Raw genomic sequence first — 16,248 nt, forward strand, 5'->3', positions numbered from 1 at the left:
TTGAAAGGAAAAAATCCGCCCTAGCTTGGAACAGATTATAGAGAAGTCAGCCTCAATAGTTAGTTTCCTGAATAGTAATGTGCGATTTTCAGTAATCTTGATGCAACATACCTTTTGTACCACTCAAGCTGGTGCTTTTGGACAAGACTGCTCATCAAGTTAATTGCTAGATAACAAACCAGATCCTTTAAAACTCAGACCCAGCATTAAACATTGTACTGAGGAAATAACAGGATGCAATTATGGAACTAAATGAGACTATTTTTTTAACTGCAAAACTGAACAGCTAATGCAAAGTGAGCTAAAGTGGAAAACAAAAGGAAAAACTTGAACACATCTTTAACAGAATCAAACACAACTTCCATAATCCTGTGGATGAAAGGATGCTTTGCTAAGGCAATTAAAACCTTGAATATTTCTTAATCTTGTGCCAGTAAGCAACATTAGTGTGGTAAAGAGCCCACAGTACTCTGCTAGAGACAGAAAAAAGCCAGTTAAGTGTGTAGGCATGTTTTCTTGCTTTAGTGCAGAGACAAGGCACAGTAAACCAGATGCACTATAATATAGTGGGCCTTGCCCAGACATTACCACCTCTTTCTGACATAACAGCTGAGTAAGAGGGTCAGAAGTGGTCTAATGTCTCCAAAGAGTAAGTTACCACCAGTGGTTAAGACATGCCTTAAGTGCTCTTCATCTTAGCTTAAGACTGAACAGAAAGTTGTATTTGCTATCCATGCTGGCATCAAGAGAAGAAAATGGAAGGGGAAAAAAAAAAAAAGAAAGGGGCAAGAAAATTACGTATACAAAACAGATCTCTGATGGTATCACTGAGCAAGCTTCATATGCTCTCATCAACTCCATGATAAGAAAGCCCCATTTCAGGAACACAGAAACCCTCAAAGGATTTCTGCTTGATGCAAGCTACAGTGAAACGAAAGAGGGGGCTGTACACGTTCTGTTCTCCTTCACACCCCTAGATGGAAGGCAGAAACAAAGTCAGAGCATCTGCACATGGAACAGATTAATGCTGAAAATGTGGTTGTACTGACAAATAAGAATCACAAGTGATACAGCTGTACTGGTTTAATCAAGATTTGGTATCGCTTCATAGCAGTGATCTGACAGCTCATCAGTAACAACTCAGACAACGCCATCTTTCATCTCCCAAGGCCAGAAAATGACTAAAACAGCTGATTTCAGCAGTGATTTATGTGCTGCATTTCCCTGCATGGTGAAAATGCACAGCTGCAGATACATCTTTATGTAGAAATAAGCAAGACTGAGACTGTACAATATACTCAGAGGAAAATAAAACTAGGCTGTGTGTCTGTGCCTATGTCCACACATCATGTATACTCTAGAGAAGAACTAAATGAGTTTATATTGACAGTATGTTTTTGTTGACATTATGTTTACATAAGCTAGTTAGGACAGCTGTAACCAACAATTTTTCCAGAATCATTCTTCTAACACTATTCACAAATACTTTCTGTGAAGCCTCTAATGCAGATCAACCCAATTTGTCTGACCACTGTGAAGCTAAACCAGGGACCTTGGAGTCCCAACATCCCATCGTCTATTCCAAAGCTGTATGCCTACCAGGTTTGTAATTCTTCAGTGTAACATGAAGATTATTCCAAAGAGACTTACTTGTATTCTGTAGTGTTTGAAGATTTTCTAGTGCCAGGGATCTCTTCTCCATTCTTCATCCAGTAACTGGCAGAAAGGGGGCTGGGACTTGTGGTGAGGTTACACTGCAATGTGACGGCTGGACCATACGGATGAATGACTACATCCTCGCTGGCGTTGATCCTGGGCTCTGAAACAAATGACGCATTAAATAGCAACAAATCTTCACTGGCAATTGTGCCACGCTCGTCTGAAATTGAAAAGGGAATTAGGAAGGGGAAAAGACTACACAAGGAATGTCACCGCACTAATTTGGGAGACATCAAGAAAGTCACAATAAAACAGCTGACCACTAGTGAAGGCAACACCTTATGGATCAGCACCCCTATATGGAAAACAGAGATTTAGTTTAGATTGGTTTTTTTAATATTTAACATCACTACAGATTTCTATGTAACACCATTAATCATTTTTTACACACTACTGACCATAACATGGGAAAATGCTTGTCCTATGACTATACATAAGAGATCAGCTGGTCCTTCAGAAGCAACTTCCTTCTGCCTATTGCTTGGTTCCTGTATTTACTTTGAGGTTTAAACCAAACCCATCTTCTACATAGAACAGCCCTCAAAGTTAGACAGTCTTCTGAATAATATTTCTGGACTTCCCCCTGCAAAAAGACTAATGTCTACCTAAGGAAAACATCCTGTGCACACAAGGTATTTCAAATAGCACAACTTTTCTGATGTCTGAAATTTGAGCAAGCAGCCAGTGTGAATAAGGCACAAGTCTGACGAAGAATGGCTGAAAGCAGCCCTTAATGCTTAACAATAAAAAGTAAGAATATACACCATGTTAAAATTAGAGTCGGGAACTATTTCTTTTCTAAGGAAACCTTAAACATAAACATTTATGAAGAAAAAAAACCTGTAAGCTTCACTGTATAAACAGACAAGAGTTACATGCTTTGCTGGTTGCATTAGGAACTGAAGCCAGGCTGTTTCACATTACAGTCTTACCCGGTAACATCAAATTCACATTTTTAGGGGAAAGCCTTTCAGAAGCGATAAGATTAGTATGAGGGCACTGTCCTTACATTTGATAATCACATTTTCTTAGGATCGTGCAGATGGCTATTACTCTCTAACAAATAAGGCTGATGATTTTTAGAATAGTCGGAGACAAGTTTCTTCCCAAACTTGGAAAAAAGACCTTTCTGTTGAAGGTCTCATGGCTCACCCACTGCTGGTTTCAAGTATTCTGTAAAAAAAAAAAAAAAATCTTGAACACAGGATGACAGAGCTTAATGGAAATTTAAGAATTCTTGCTATTAACCTTCCAAAAATATCTAGATTTAGTATTGGCTATAATTTCAGCTTGCACTAAAGGCCACTGCTGTAGCAGTCTTTACCATGTAAATGCTACTGTGTTCTCTCTCTTTGATGTATTTCCTTACTTTAAAGGGTGAAATGAATTCCAAAGAGTTAGCTGTTGCCAGCTTCTCATTTCAGCGACCATGCTCCTGCAGCACCAACCTCTGAATGCAAGGGCTACCTCCTCTGCATTCTAGTTGGCAGCAAAGTGCAGGAGGGTGAGGACATCTGTCAGTAATGAACGTCTTCATGATTTTTGCAAGCCAGCAAAGGATTTTTAATCCTGTAAATTTTATTATGCCTTGTGGTAACATATTTGGAATACAAATTGAGTCATACCCATGCAGTCTTTTGGATATTCATCTGCAAAGCACTTGGAAAACAAATTATGAAATAGAATGAGGGAGACTGCAAAATACCAGTACTGTCAGAAACATTGCATTTTTCATCACATAAAACATTCACCTATCCAACAGTACAGTACTTAGATTATTGCCCAGAGAGGCAGGGAGAAAAAAAAATATCTACCTACTAATAACCTGACAGAGTCATTCAACTGCTGTATATCCTTTCCCCCTTTCTTCAGCAGGCTGGCTACATAGCTTCTTTTCACAGCTATTTAAAACTAGAACTATAATTTAATTGCAGAAAAACTGGCAGGTACTGTAGTAATGGAGGGGTTTTTGACACTTGTCTTAGACACTTTGCTATTATCACACATTTTCAACTGTGTTTCTGCCTCATTGTTCCCATGCTAGGAATTTTAACCATGCAAGGATCTGTTTGGGTCCTATGGGGCACAAACTTGTTTTGTTAAAGCTAGACCATTACTGGACTGCCCTGTATGCTTTCCCTTCCCCCACAAAAAGCTTGTGTGCACTCTCAGAAAAATACTAACAGAGCTCTGGAAATATTTTTAGCAGTGTGTTTGAAATAATAATTCAGTATCAGAACATTTATCTAGAGAAATAAACTTTTGCTAGAATTCACTAATCGTACTGGGTTTTGTTTAAAATGTTTTTCTTTGATGATGAAAGCAGTGTCTTCAAGTCTGTAGCCTGCGAAATAAATGCAGTGTTTTTCTTTTAGAAGGAGGATGCTAGCAGGACAGGCTTCAGGCTGCTGTAACAAGAGACTGCAACACATCTAACGAGCGCTTTTATAACAGATGCTGATGCTGTCTGTGCTGTGCTGAGACGCAACCTAAAGCGGTGATCAGCCTGCAGCGATCCTGGAAATGGAAAGCATACATGCTGCCATCAGAAAGCATTACACAAATCCTAGCAACAGTAAAAAGTCACAAAAAAATGTGAATCTAGTCCCTACAGAAATCAGAAAGTTAAAGACTTAATCCAGAAGGGTTTTGACAGTGGTAAATCTTCTGGCTTTCATATTCCGTTGATAATGGACTCTTCAGCCTCTAACATTGATGAATAAGAACACAAAAAAAAACCCACCTGCCTGGAGCTCCAATAACTACTTCTGCTAATTCACACCTATTCTTACCTATGTCTCTGCTAAGCTGCTATGTCCAGAAAATATTTACAATTGTCTCAAGCTTGCTTTGCTGAAGTTTTCTGGGGTCTTTTGTGTCAGACTTGCAAATTTTTGAAGTTTCAGGATAAAAAAACAAAAAAAAAAATTTAAAAGGCAACTGGAGGCAACTGCAGTCCTATTTACATCTTTTACCTGCATTTATGTTACCTTAAGTTGTTTATTTAAAACAAACACACAGACACACAATCAGGCAGTCCTAGCCTGATTTAATTCTAGAAGACAAACTGCAAATGGAATACTACTGGGACAGCTATGTCCAAAGAAGGATGTCCACTTGGAATGACCAAGACACTGAAAAGTCCGTTTTTACACATCACTTAAACTGCCCATTTTATGTAGGATCAGGATTTTAAATAAAAAAAATACATCCATAATTGAAGTTCTTTATCCAAACTAGTAATGAGATAGAAGCTGAATGCTACTTCTTGGGTGCTAACTTTTAAAAAAATCAAGTCACACTTGACCTCTTTGCATTCAAGTTTTGGTATTTGAGACAAGCTATGATTTAAAGGACAGTGAAAAGAGGTTGTGCTCTTTTGATACATTTGACATTCCCTTTCAGTGATGCTGATGTCAAATAAGGCCAGCAGCAAAACATCCACCATCAGCTGGAAACTCCAACACCATTTAGTCAGAAAACTCTCGTTTCAAAGACAAACTGCGTTAATGCACACAATGCAGCATCCGAGACATTTTGGGCAGCTTCAGATGAGATGGTCTCCATCTTCCAGGGACAGCTTGGAAACCTGCTTATCTCCGTTTCCAGCATGGCCATGCAGCAGTTTGATGTCCAAGCAGTCTGCTTCCCAAGCAGTAGCTGGTCAGATCTCTTAACATACACAATATTACAGAGTAAAAGCATTAAAGTATTCTGTTCAACATTTACCCCGCTATGAATAAAACACAAAAGCAGAAGAATTATCCTGGGCACAAGGCACTTAGCAATGAAGTCACGATACAAATTCCAGAATTAGTAGCACCAGATGCAACAAGATGATGTTAACTGGGGAGGAAGACGAAAGGTTAAACTTTAATCCCTGGAGCAGGTTAGTATTAGTACCAATGGCCTGAGAGAGGAAAAACCCACTTTCCATATGGAGACATCTTCACAGTAATTCATTCCCAGATGGTGACTTTTCATATGAAAAGGATTTTCTCCCTCAGCAGGTTACTAAAACTGACTAGACACAGAGAGGAGCACAGGACTTGTCACACTCAAGAAAAACTAAAGGTCTTAACAGGGGCAGTGGGGATTTCCAGGAGACATGACTTCCTACAAGACAAATTTTTTAGCTTTGTCTTAAGGTAGTATTATTTCCTAAAATTACATGGCTCTTGCTGTTGTCGGTCATGCAAGCAATCTACCAATCTGAGTCCTTTAGGACCCCAAAGGACAAAGGAGGGATCTGGCATTAGGACTGAAAGCCAAGCAGGTTTGAGCTGAATGACCCAATGCCACTTAAATTTTCAAGTCAATCCACATCATTGGGTTCACTGTTTATTTTTCCACATCTATCAATGTTGTTTCCATTTTCCAGGGGGAAGGTCTCCGATCCAGCAGTGCTGACTTGCAGCACCATGCTTTAGGGAGAGTTTTGGGTTTTTTTTTTTTTTAAATGCAAAAACATAACTGAGACATACAGAGTTTGACATTTTTGTACCGACAAAACTCAAAGTGGTACATAAAAGGTTTATTTATGCATAAAGCACAATAGCTAGACAACACTATGCTCTACTCTTTGCCACCTTAGGACATTGAGAAATCACCGAGAAAGCAAGTTCTCCTATACCTCCCCCTCCATGCAGCAGGCTCACACTGCAGATTTAATTCACTCTACCTATAACTCATTAGACATTTGCTTCATCTTGTTAGCAAATGCAAGAGTTTTGCATCTTACACAAAATGAAACTGGGTTCTTCTCTACTGCCTCTGATGATACAAATTTCCAAACTTGTCTGGGACTGCTTTAAAAGTGAGCTGAATGCAGAAAAGTCTTATAACAATAGAGAACAAAAGCAATTCTGGGTCAACCATATTCTCTGCTTTTGAAAGCTTTTCTGCTGCCAAAAAAGTTGCATTCTCAGATGAAAGTCATTTAGCTAAAGTTATTAGTTCATTACTGGGGGAGGATATTCCCCCCCTCCTCCTTTCATAGGCTGGATTAAGAATAGCTGCATCAGTTCAGTGCTGCAGCATCACAGAACTCATTAGGAACACGCTGCTGTTCAGAAAGGAAAAGAAACACCACGACTTCATGGAAAAATCTGAACATGAAAGGTCCCATGTAACTGAAAGGGAAGCATTATGCAACCAAAACCATGTGAGAAGGCATTCAGAGAAATTCCAAGAGAACAGAAGAAATAAAAATAAAACAGACCTGGGAAGAACACAGAAATCAAATATAAAGGCACTCACGGAGAAGCCAGCACTAGGGTGGCTGGAAGCCTACTACAAAACTAAAGGGGGTAGGGAAGAAACACAAATTCAACACTGGGCTTGTTTTCAAACAGAAGCTATAAAACAGATCCATGGATTTTCCCAAGTCCTTTGATCCTAAGGAGAAGAGACACAGATGGCAGACAATGTCAGCACACTACAGGCAGAGGAGCAGTCTTGGGTTCAAAACAACAGGACAAGGTAGCAGAGGGTTTTATTGGGGTAACAGGAGGGTAAGGGTCACTAGACTGCCTCTAGATACTACAGTACCACTACTGTAGGGTGCCGGACTCACTCTGAAGGACGCTTATAGTAGCCTGGGCTCGAATCCACGTTATGGAGGGATTTTGCCTCAAGTCATTCCTCCTGGGATCGTTGCTGGCCCTGCACTCGTAAGTCCCAGAGTCTTCCAAGGTAAGGCGGGTTATTCTCAGCACACTCACCCCATTCGCCCCGTAGGCAGTGTTAATGGTGACACGGCGCTTCCGAGCGCCATCCCACAGCTGTTTGAAAGACTCAGCCCGGTTGACTTCAGCATACCACCACTGGATCTCTGGAGTGGGGTTCCCAACCACATCACAGTACAGTTCAAAGGCGTCCCCCGTGAGTTTAGTTTCTGACATGGGCGACTTGACAAACCCAGCTAGAGGGAGGGGCAGCAGAAACGCAGTGACAGAGTGGCAGAAAACAAAAGATCTTATAAAGAACAAAGCAATGAAGTGCAGAAAACAAAGAGTTAGATAAGACATTAGCATCTACAATAACACAACTTTCATAGAAAAAGCACAACATGGAGCACTTGCGGATGGAGGTCGATAGTTTGAGAGCAGCGCACTCCCACTCAACAGAGTATTCAGGGGAGGCACGGCTTCATGGCACCAAGTGCTTATCCTCACCACTCTGGGGGATCCAACCGTGGCAGCTGTACTTGGGAAGCCACGGGCTGCAATGCACACCAGCTAGGAGGCACCTCCAAGCCACAGAGCAGACTGATCAGTTTTCAAGCCTTTTTCAGTTGTGTAGACCTTGTAACTGGCAAGTGTTAAGTGTTCATGGCCAGATGTCTTTTCTCTGAAGAATTTTCTTGCTTTACATGACCTGTTGGGGGGGTGGGGGTGGGGCAGAAGGGTAAAATCCTAACTTTCTGCCCTATGCAGCTTGCAATTGTGAACTCTGCTTTGACTTTTCTTCCATCTATTTTGGACTTCCAAGGCAGGGAATTCCCCAAGATACAAGTGACCTACTTTCCTGAAGTAGCTGGATCACCACAGCACCAGGAATCTTACAGCCTTCTAAGGTAAAGGGAATTTCAGTGGTATATACACACAGAGGCCAAAAGACTGTGTCATTAGGTAGGAAATGGGCAGCATCAAAGGTGCTTCAGACCACATGATTTCTGCCTTCTGAAACGAGATGCTGTGCTGACATTCATGATCAGGCCAAAATATCCTTATTATGGCATGAAATCCTTCAATACTTACTAGCTTCAGAGCTGTGTTAAGAGCACAGACATACTAAGTTGTCCTTCAATCCTATTTTCAAAGGTACCCATTGAAAACAGTGTTGCCGTAAAGCTAGTCTCTTCCCCCGCCAGGCCCCCCCAAAACAAAAATATTAGAATACAGCTGGCCAGACGGATTATGCAGCAAAACCCATCATATTGCTGTGTTCTCTGGGCAGCAGAACTTCTGATCAGCCAGAAGACTTAAGAGTGCCACACAGCTGACAAAACTCAGATTGAACAATCCCTCTCCTCAAATTCACAGCTTATTTTCAGGAAGAGGATTGAAAGACAATTCAATGGATTTTAGAAGAGGGAAAGGTGGACTTAAGTCCCTAGTAAAATTTCTGGTGCACACATTAAATAGCATTCCCCCCACCCATCATTTGACCACACTCATGAAACATTGAAACAAACAGTTGTACATTGACAGACACTTACATGGGAAGCATGCAGTAGAGATGCATCTCTAAAGAATCATTTGGGCAAGAAAACAAGACCAAGAGCCTCTAGAGCACACGCAGAAACTGTCCCTTGCCAGCACAGTCCTCTTTGAAGAGCAACTGTGCAGTAGCTGCAAATAACAGCTACAAAAACAAACACTCAAAAATAAAAAATATTAACAATTTCTGAAATTGTTTAAATTACAAACTCATTTGACAAGGATTCTCCAGCCTTCTACTCCAGCAGTAAAGGAGGTGAGGTCTACGCTCAGTCAAAATACCACAGCAAATAATCCATTGCTGCAGGGAGAGAGAGGAAAAGCTATTGCACTAGAAGTGCCCTAAATTACTAGCACTTAAACTGCACTAAAACCACCATTGTTGTTTCCTGAAGTCAACAAGGATCACACTGTTTTCACACTGCTGCTTGAGGGTGACACAGGAGACCAGGTTATGATCTTGCTCTGCTGGACTGTCCATATTTCAAGGGATGCTGAATGAGGAAGACTTTGCATTCCCATAGAGGCATACATCAAACAGCAAGACTGGCATCTATCTCAACATGGTTTATTGGATACAAAAGGCTAAAGCAGTAGCATATGGCATAGGCTAGCTTCTTTCCAAATCTTAGTGGTTCTCTCTCCTATACTATAGCCTTTTTTTGCTACCTTCCACCATAATATTGAAATGCCACTCACAGCTGAGGAGATGACACTAGCTCAGGGAAGACTGCTCAGAAAGCGATCCCTCTTCGACAGGTTCCCAGTTTCCACCAAACACTGATGCACAAAGACGATGAACTGCCCTGTTGTGAAATGCATCCCTGAAGTCAAAGGCCGCAATTCAATCCTACTTCCCCAGATGTCCTGGCTACTATTAACCATTTCTGCAAGAAAGGCTTCTTACTTAGCCTTTGTGGCAGGGATGAAGGGGTGCAACTGTATATTTTAAAACAACTGTTAGCTGCACTGCTGCTGGGGCTACACAGTAGACATATGCGGTATGAAAGAGTACTGTAAATCCTCTTATTAAAAGGAGTATCCGTAATTTGAATAAAACAAGCTGTCAAAAGCTTTCAGTTTTGAATCTGATTCTGCATTCACTAAGCTGTTAAAAGTATCGTAACTTTTGCACAAAGCCTAAAAATAATTTTAAAAGATTAAACGGGACAACTGCATCAAAAGGTGTCTCTAGTAAATATTCCCTGGGTTTAAGTTTTAAACGCTATGTTTCTATCAGTTTCAAATCCTCTTGAAAAACAACGTCTTAGATTATGATAAATTTCAATTCAACACTATCTTCATCTGAGTAACCATGTCATCAACACAGATAACGCCATAACGATGGCAAAGAAAAAACACAAACTGGATTTGGTGGCCCTCCACACCCCACCAAGAGATAAAAGTGCTCTTTAAAAAGGTATTCCAGGTTAGAATAAAATCCTAGAAGGACAAATAGGAATGAAAGTGGTAGAAAAGCCTCTATATGCAAATTAATAAAAACTTAGCATTACAAAGGACTGGTAGTGCTATTAAAAACTCCACACAAGAGTCTTGGGTTAATGTTTTGCATTTTCAGTTGTTCAGAAACAGCAAAGGCAATACATCAAACAGCATCAGTAAGTTGAGGTGATGCTTCCAGCTACTGTACATCTGCCAGAGGACCACTTCCGATTAAGATACCCAGCCAGAAGCTACAAAAAGAGCTGAAATCTGCCAGTGCCAAGCAGACGTGGTTTTTTTTAAAAAAAAAAAAAAAAAAGAAAAAAGAAAAAAGAAAAAAAGGCTAAACATTACAGAGAATGTTCCCTGTAACACAACAGGAGTCTGGAAACTCCTGCTTTTTGGCAACTGTCAGTGATTTCCATAATTGTTCATAACCAAATAGAAAACACTATACAGATTCATTGCTTACATAAGAGGCTTTCGGAGCCCAACAGTTTCCTTACTTGGTCTTCTCCAAGCACAGTACTCATTGCTTTGTTATTATCATGTTCTGCACAGTTCTAGAGACAGGAGCATCAAAAGAAAAAATACATACCAAAATACAAACAGATCAAGCCAAAAGACCAAATTTTTGTTAAAGTGATTATACTATATCTGTTTAAAATCGAAAACCTGCCCTTATTTTTAATGTATAGCTGTCTTATTTCCAAAGTGTAAACTGTAGGAAGCACTGGTTGCAAGAATGATTTTCAGCTTCAGTTTGCAAGCATCAGCCCTGTACAGAATAGCAGAGCAAAACTGCGGCCAACATTCAAAACCTCACAAAGGTCAGGGCTCTTGGGTGGGTGGAGAAAGGAGGCAATAATCCACAGATCATACCCTAAAACCATATAGGCCCATGGGAAGTAGCAGAATAGCCCAAATCTTAAGTGAATCCTTAATATCCAGTACAATAGGAATAAGCACCTTCAAGTGCTTTCAAGAAAATATTCTTATGACTATTTTAATTTATTCTATTTTCATAGTATTGACAGCTGTATTTATTTCATTATAGGCATCAATAAGTTACTCTGTTACACAGTGAGTTTTCCTCATTAAAATAAAGAACTGTTGTTTTGTGCCTTTTTTTAAAAAGGCTAATTGCTATCATGCATAAAAGAACAAGGGAAAATCTATTGTTAAATATCCCTCACAAGGTCTTTACAAATTTTCGTGATGTACCAGAATGCAAGAAAAAGAATGCATGATGGTCCAGAAGGTATAGCTATTCAAGTACACTATTATGTTTCCAACCAATTTTTTTTTTGTTAATAATTGATAGTTATCTGTCTGAAGGACAGAACGAAGAACAAGTGGCAATAATATTAAATAACTTCTGAAGTTATATTTGTTTATTGAAGATTTGATCTCATCCACCAATTGTGAGGATAAAGGTGAGGAAAGCAATAGACTAATGTTCTAAAATTAGAGAAACAAATTAGTCTCTACATAAAACTCTGCCAAAGATTAATGAAATCCAGTGCACTGCAGGGCTCTTCACATTTGCAAAATCTGTATGTTAAAATGTGTACCGTAGTGAAGAACCACTAAATCCAGATTAAAAAACAATGCATTTTGAAAGACAGGTGCACTTGAACTGGGAGTGGGGGAGAAGCTAAGTGCTATTCAAAAGGGCAGCCAAAAATTTCCATATGTAGTAAGAGAAATATGTACAGCAGACTCCCTGAGCCAGAAAGCTGGAAAAGCTCTGTATTAAACAAATCCAGAGTTCAGAAGAGGAGAGTGGACAAGAAGCCTAAAGATGGAGAGTTTAAATGAGCATAAGAGCTTAGCTTTACCACTCCTGAGTGACTTGTTTTCATTAATGAGGCTTTATCAATGAAAGACATCTTTTCAGATTCATTTTTCTTCTGCCACTATTTATGAGCTACCTGTCGGCCAAAAGCAAGCGAGGCCAAGCCAAACTACATTCCAGCTTTGGCATATAAATGAATCGCAGCTTTACGCACTAGCAATACCCCTTCCAACCTCACACGTCAGCAGCACCCTTTCCAACCGCAGCTATTTCCCTCACTGATGGAAGCTAGAGAAGAGTCGGCAACAGAGTACCTCTGGGTGAAGAAACAAGGCTTATCCTCTTGCTGACGTGATGACATAACTGTAGGATTAAAAATAGAATACAACTAAAAAATTATAGATGTTGAAAGCGCCTGGAAATACTTAACTGTAATTCTGACCAGCTTCTGAAGCCTGTAGAGCAGCTTGTGTTCTACCTTGGTTGGAGCCCAAATGAAAAAGTGGCACAAAAGACAATTCCTGAATAGCTTAAAACCAGTATCGCAACCACCAGAGCTTCCCAACTTCCTCACCTGCTAGAATGAACACAGAAAAAAGGATCTTGATCAACAATTCTTATAAAATATGCTAGCAGCGATCTTAGACTCGTAGTCTTAAGAATATACAGAAAGCAGTACCTGACAAAAAATCATCCCTGAGTTGCAGAAATGATTGCACTATTGATTTAAATATCCTTTTGTTACTGAAATTTAACACAAGATGCAATAGATTGCAAAAGAATCAATGCCAATGGCACTGGAGAAGCAAAGCAGGGAGAATATTGATCTTCCCAAGTTAAAGTCTGGTCTAAAGAAAGGGGTTTAAAAAATAAAGCTAGGTTTTGCCTTGAGAAAATGTAGGTAAGTGCTAGCTGAGGAAAAGAAATGTGAAACCAGTGCTGGTAGAAAGACAGAAGCAGCCAGGTTTAAATGAAATACAGGTTTTGCAAAAAGCCCTAACAATGCAGAAGAAACTAATTTCTCTAGGTTTTATTTGTATCAAGCATGAAGATTAAAGCTGAAAACAAGCACAAGACCATCAACATCAAAGTGCAAGAGGAGACCGTCTTGAAAACAGAGTCTGTGAAGATCAGGAAACAAGAAGCTATGAAGCCCAAGAGCACAAAAGGCTAATCAGAGCAGTTCAAAGCAGGACACACGCACAAGAACGTACAAAGGTGACCCAAATGAAGGAAAGGCTATGTATTTCCAAGGACGTTTTCAACCACAAGGAATACAGATGTAACAAAGCAATTTTACAGCTGGGGCAAAGCAGCGCACATCTCTGTCAAGCGAGGTAATAATCCTATCCTATCCTGATCCTATCTTTATCTTGTGGTGAATTCCACTTATATGAAGAAAGAAAACACGGTTCAAAGCTCAAAAAAAGAGAGTTTGCAAAGCTAGTGCAAAAACAAACCCGATTTTCAGTATGAACCCACAATATACAGATAAAATGTACACTGCTTAGGGACTGAATGCTTTACAGACTGTCTATATTTACAATAAAAAACATCATGTAAACAGCAAGAGGCTGATGTTTCCTATATTTCCTGTTAGCCCACCATATGTCTGTATTTCACTGCTCTCAGGCCTTTAGCACAGTTCTGGAGATTTTATTTCTGTGCATTGGTTGAGAGTTTTGCCTGCAATTCCACTTATTTATAGACCGAATAAAGTAAGAGCTAAGCTAGCCCTTTTTTTTTGGTTTCCCTTTGTCTCTGAAAACCCATTAAAAATTTCCTTATTATAAGTGTATGTATAGCGTAATTCATATTTGTAAATACATGCCTTCAGGAATGCTTTCCTAAATGGAATAACAAAAAGCCAACTACCTTTGCCAAAGTGAAGTTTTATATGTTCTATAGACCAGTGTTATCCAAAATGCTCCAGATAAGATATTTATATGTTACTCTAGCAAATGCCATCACCCTTGGTATCAAAGTTCTGCCACCAAAAATAGGCATTAGGGTTGAAGCTTTCAGTGAGGTGCCTTCATTAAACTGTTTTCACACCTCTTTCCCGATTGGTATTCCAGATGATGCAGTCTGATTTTTTTTTTTTTTTTTAATTCTTCCATGTTTTCCAAGTACCCTAGGCTCTGCAGAGGTAAAATGAAGTGAAGCTTTACCACTACTGGCACATGCTTCAGAGCCACTAGATAAAAATTCCTTGATGTTCTGTGGTGGAATTAAGAAAAAACTGCAGTTATGAGGATTCAAAAGGGAGGCATATTATTATATTGCAAACACTTCACATGCTCCTGAAGCGCTGCATTTGTTCTGTCTCAGAGACAACGACCTTCTTCCAAGTTCCAAGTCCAGTTGTGACACTAGGACTCAGGGGTACAAAGTGTGGTTGGAACACCAAGGAATGAATGATCAGGCAGACTGCAGTTTTGGGAAAGGGGATGAAGCTAAGTGCTAGCTGTAAAAGAGTTCATTAAAATAGGAAGGCACAGATGATCTTGGGCAGTCCACAAAGCGCTTCTCAGATGGCTTTGCTCTGCCCTCACTTTAGCTTATTTTCACCTTTATTACACGGCAGCAACAGTCTCACTTATAACTTGCATCGGAATATCAAAGAAAACTACAATAAGAAGCTGCCCTCCTCCTCTCCCCTCTCCATTTTCTCACTGCACCCATCATCCAGGCTTTGAAAACCTGAGCACCAAGTGTCTGCTACTAAACTGGTACTCTAATTAACACCTTTTTCTTCTTCACTGAAGGGTGTTAATTAACTGATAATTTTTTTGAGGGTGGAAAAAACCCACCATCACTTTGACAAAGTACTGCATTTTTACTTCATTTAGGAAGGAAAAAAGGCAGCCTAATTAATGTTTACTTTCTTTCCAATGCTCACCTTTATTAAACCAAAGTATTTGAAATTAGTCAAATCTACAAAAAAGTGACAGCCGGCACACCAGCTGGAGGAGAAGGGTGAAGACACCTCAATTCTATGGAAAGCACTAAATCATCCTGCCTGTTTTCACCTATCATTTAGCAGGTTTGATGGTTTCCCATTCTTTTATCACTAGAGAGCATGGTTTTTAATCATACCACTGATAAGAAATGGGTTTGATCTTAATCACTTCACTGAGAAGAGACAGGTTTAAGTTTTACAGTGCACTCCCTGTCCTCTTTGCTGAGTATGACTCACCAGCTGCCATCACGTGTCGTGTCAGACAACCTTTGGCTGTAGTCTCCTAAATGCACCGTACCAGTTCCACGAACTAAAAAATTGGCATTAATTTTCTTGGTCTGCTTTGCCCTATTCTTTAGCCAACTACAGAAGCAGCTTTAAAAACAGCACTTTGACATTTGTATCTGATATCCAGATGAGCCTATACTCTCTATAAGCATACTCAGAACTGGAGCAATACATGAAATTAATTCCTGCAATCTCATCTTGCAGCTTTATATAGCTGAAGGTAGGTTATGACTTGCTACAGAGGAAAACGTTACCCAGAGATCATCATATAAAATGCATGAGCCCAGGATGTAGTGTTAGATTCATTTCACAGAGAGGGAAACCCAAGGATTACTTTCTCCAAGTCCATAGACATGAGAATTAACATTTTCTGGATTCAGACCAACATTCCTCATTTTGCCATGCATTAGAAAACCTTGCTTAGTTTGACATGCAAAAAGATTTACACACAAACTAAATTTCATTTGTTTGCTGAAGTGAAATTCAGACAGTCCTTAAGTAAATGGTTTCAGAGCCTTCGCTGTTGTGAGACCATCCTGGGAATATGCCCCACGTAGCCAAGAGACACTTCTCTGCACAGGTGGATGGAGAGAGGACACACTGATCAGCTTCTGGGTTATAAACCGGAGAATTCAGACTGGAAAGGATTTCTGAAGGTCCTCTGGTCCAACCACCTCCCCCCTAAATCAACCCTTAGATCAGGTCGAGGCCTTTGAGCTGCCCATTCACCTTCTCCCACATACATTCACACTGTGGATGCTTTTATTCAAGAGTTTCCTCTCAATAAAAAAGCAATGCTTAACTTCACACCACAA

General features: G+C 39.9%; 1 protein-coding gene across 1 annotated transcript in view; it reads right to left on the bottom strand.

Annotated features, from left to right (window-relative positions):
- NPTN (neuroplastin) overlaps window positions 1-16,248 on the bottom strand; it is a 60,084-nt gene that overhangs the window by 26,303 nt on the left and 17,533 nt on the right. Inside the window, exon 2 of the mRNA XM_075505610.1 lies at window positions 1,651-1,819. Within this exon, the coding sequence (XP_075361725.1) occupies window positions 1,651-1,819 (169 nt within the window). The remainder of the gene's footprint in view (window positions 1-1,650; window positions 1,820-16,248) is intronic.

The sequence above is a fragment of the Mycteria americana genome, chromosome 6 (genome assembly GCF_035582795.1).
Source record: "Mycteria americana isolate JAX WOST 10 ecotype Jacksonville Zoo and Gardens chromosome 6, USCA_MyAme_1.0, whole genome shotgun sequence".
Lineage (NCBI taxonomy): Eukaryota > Metazoa > Chordata > Aves > Ciconiiformes > Ciconiidae > Mycteria > Mycteria americana.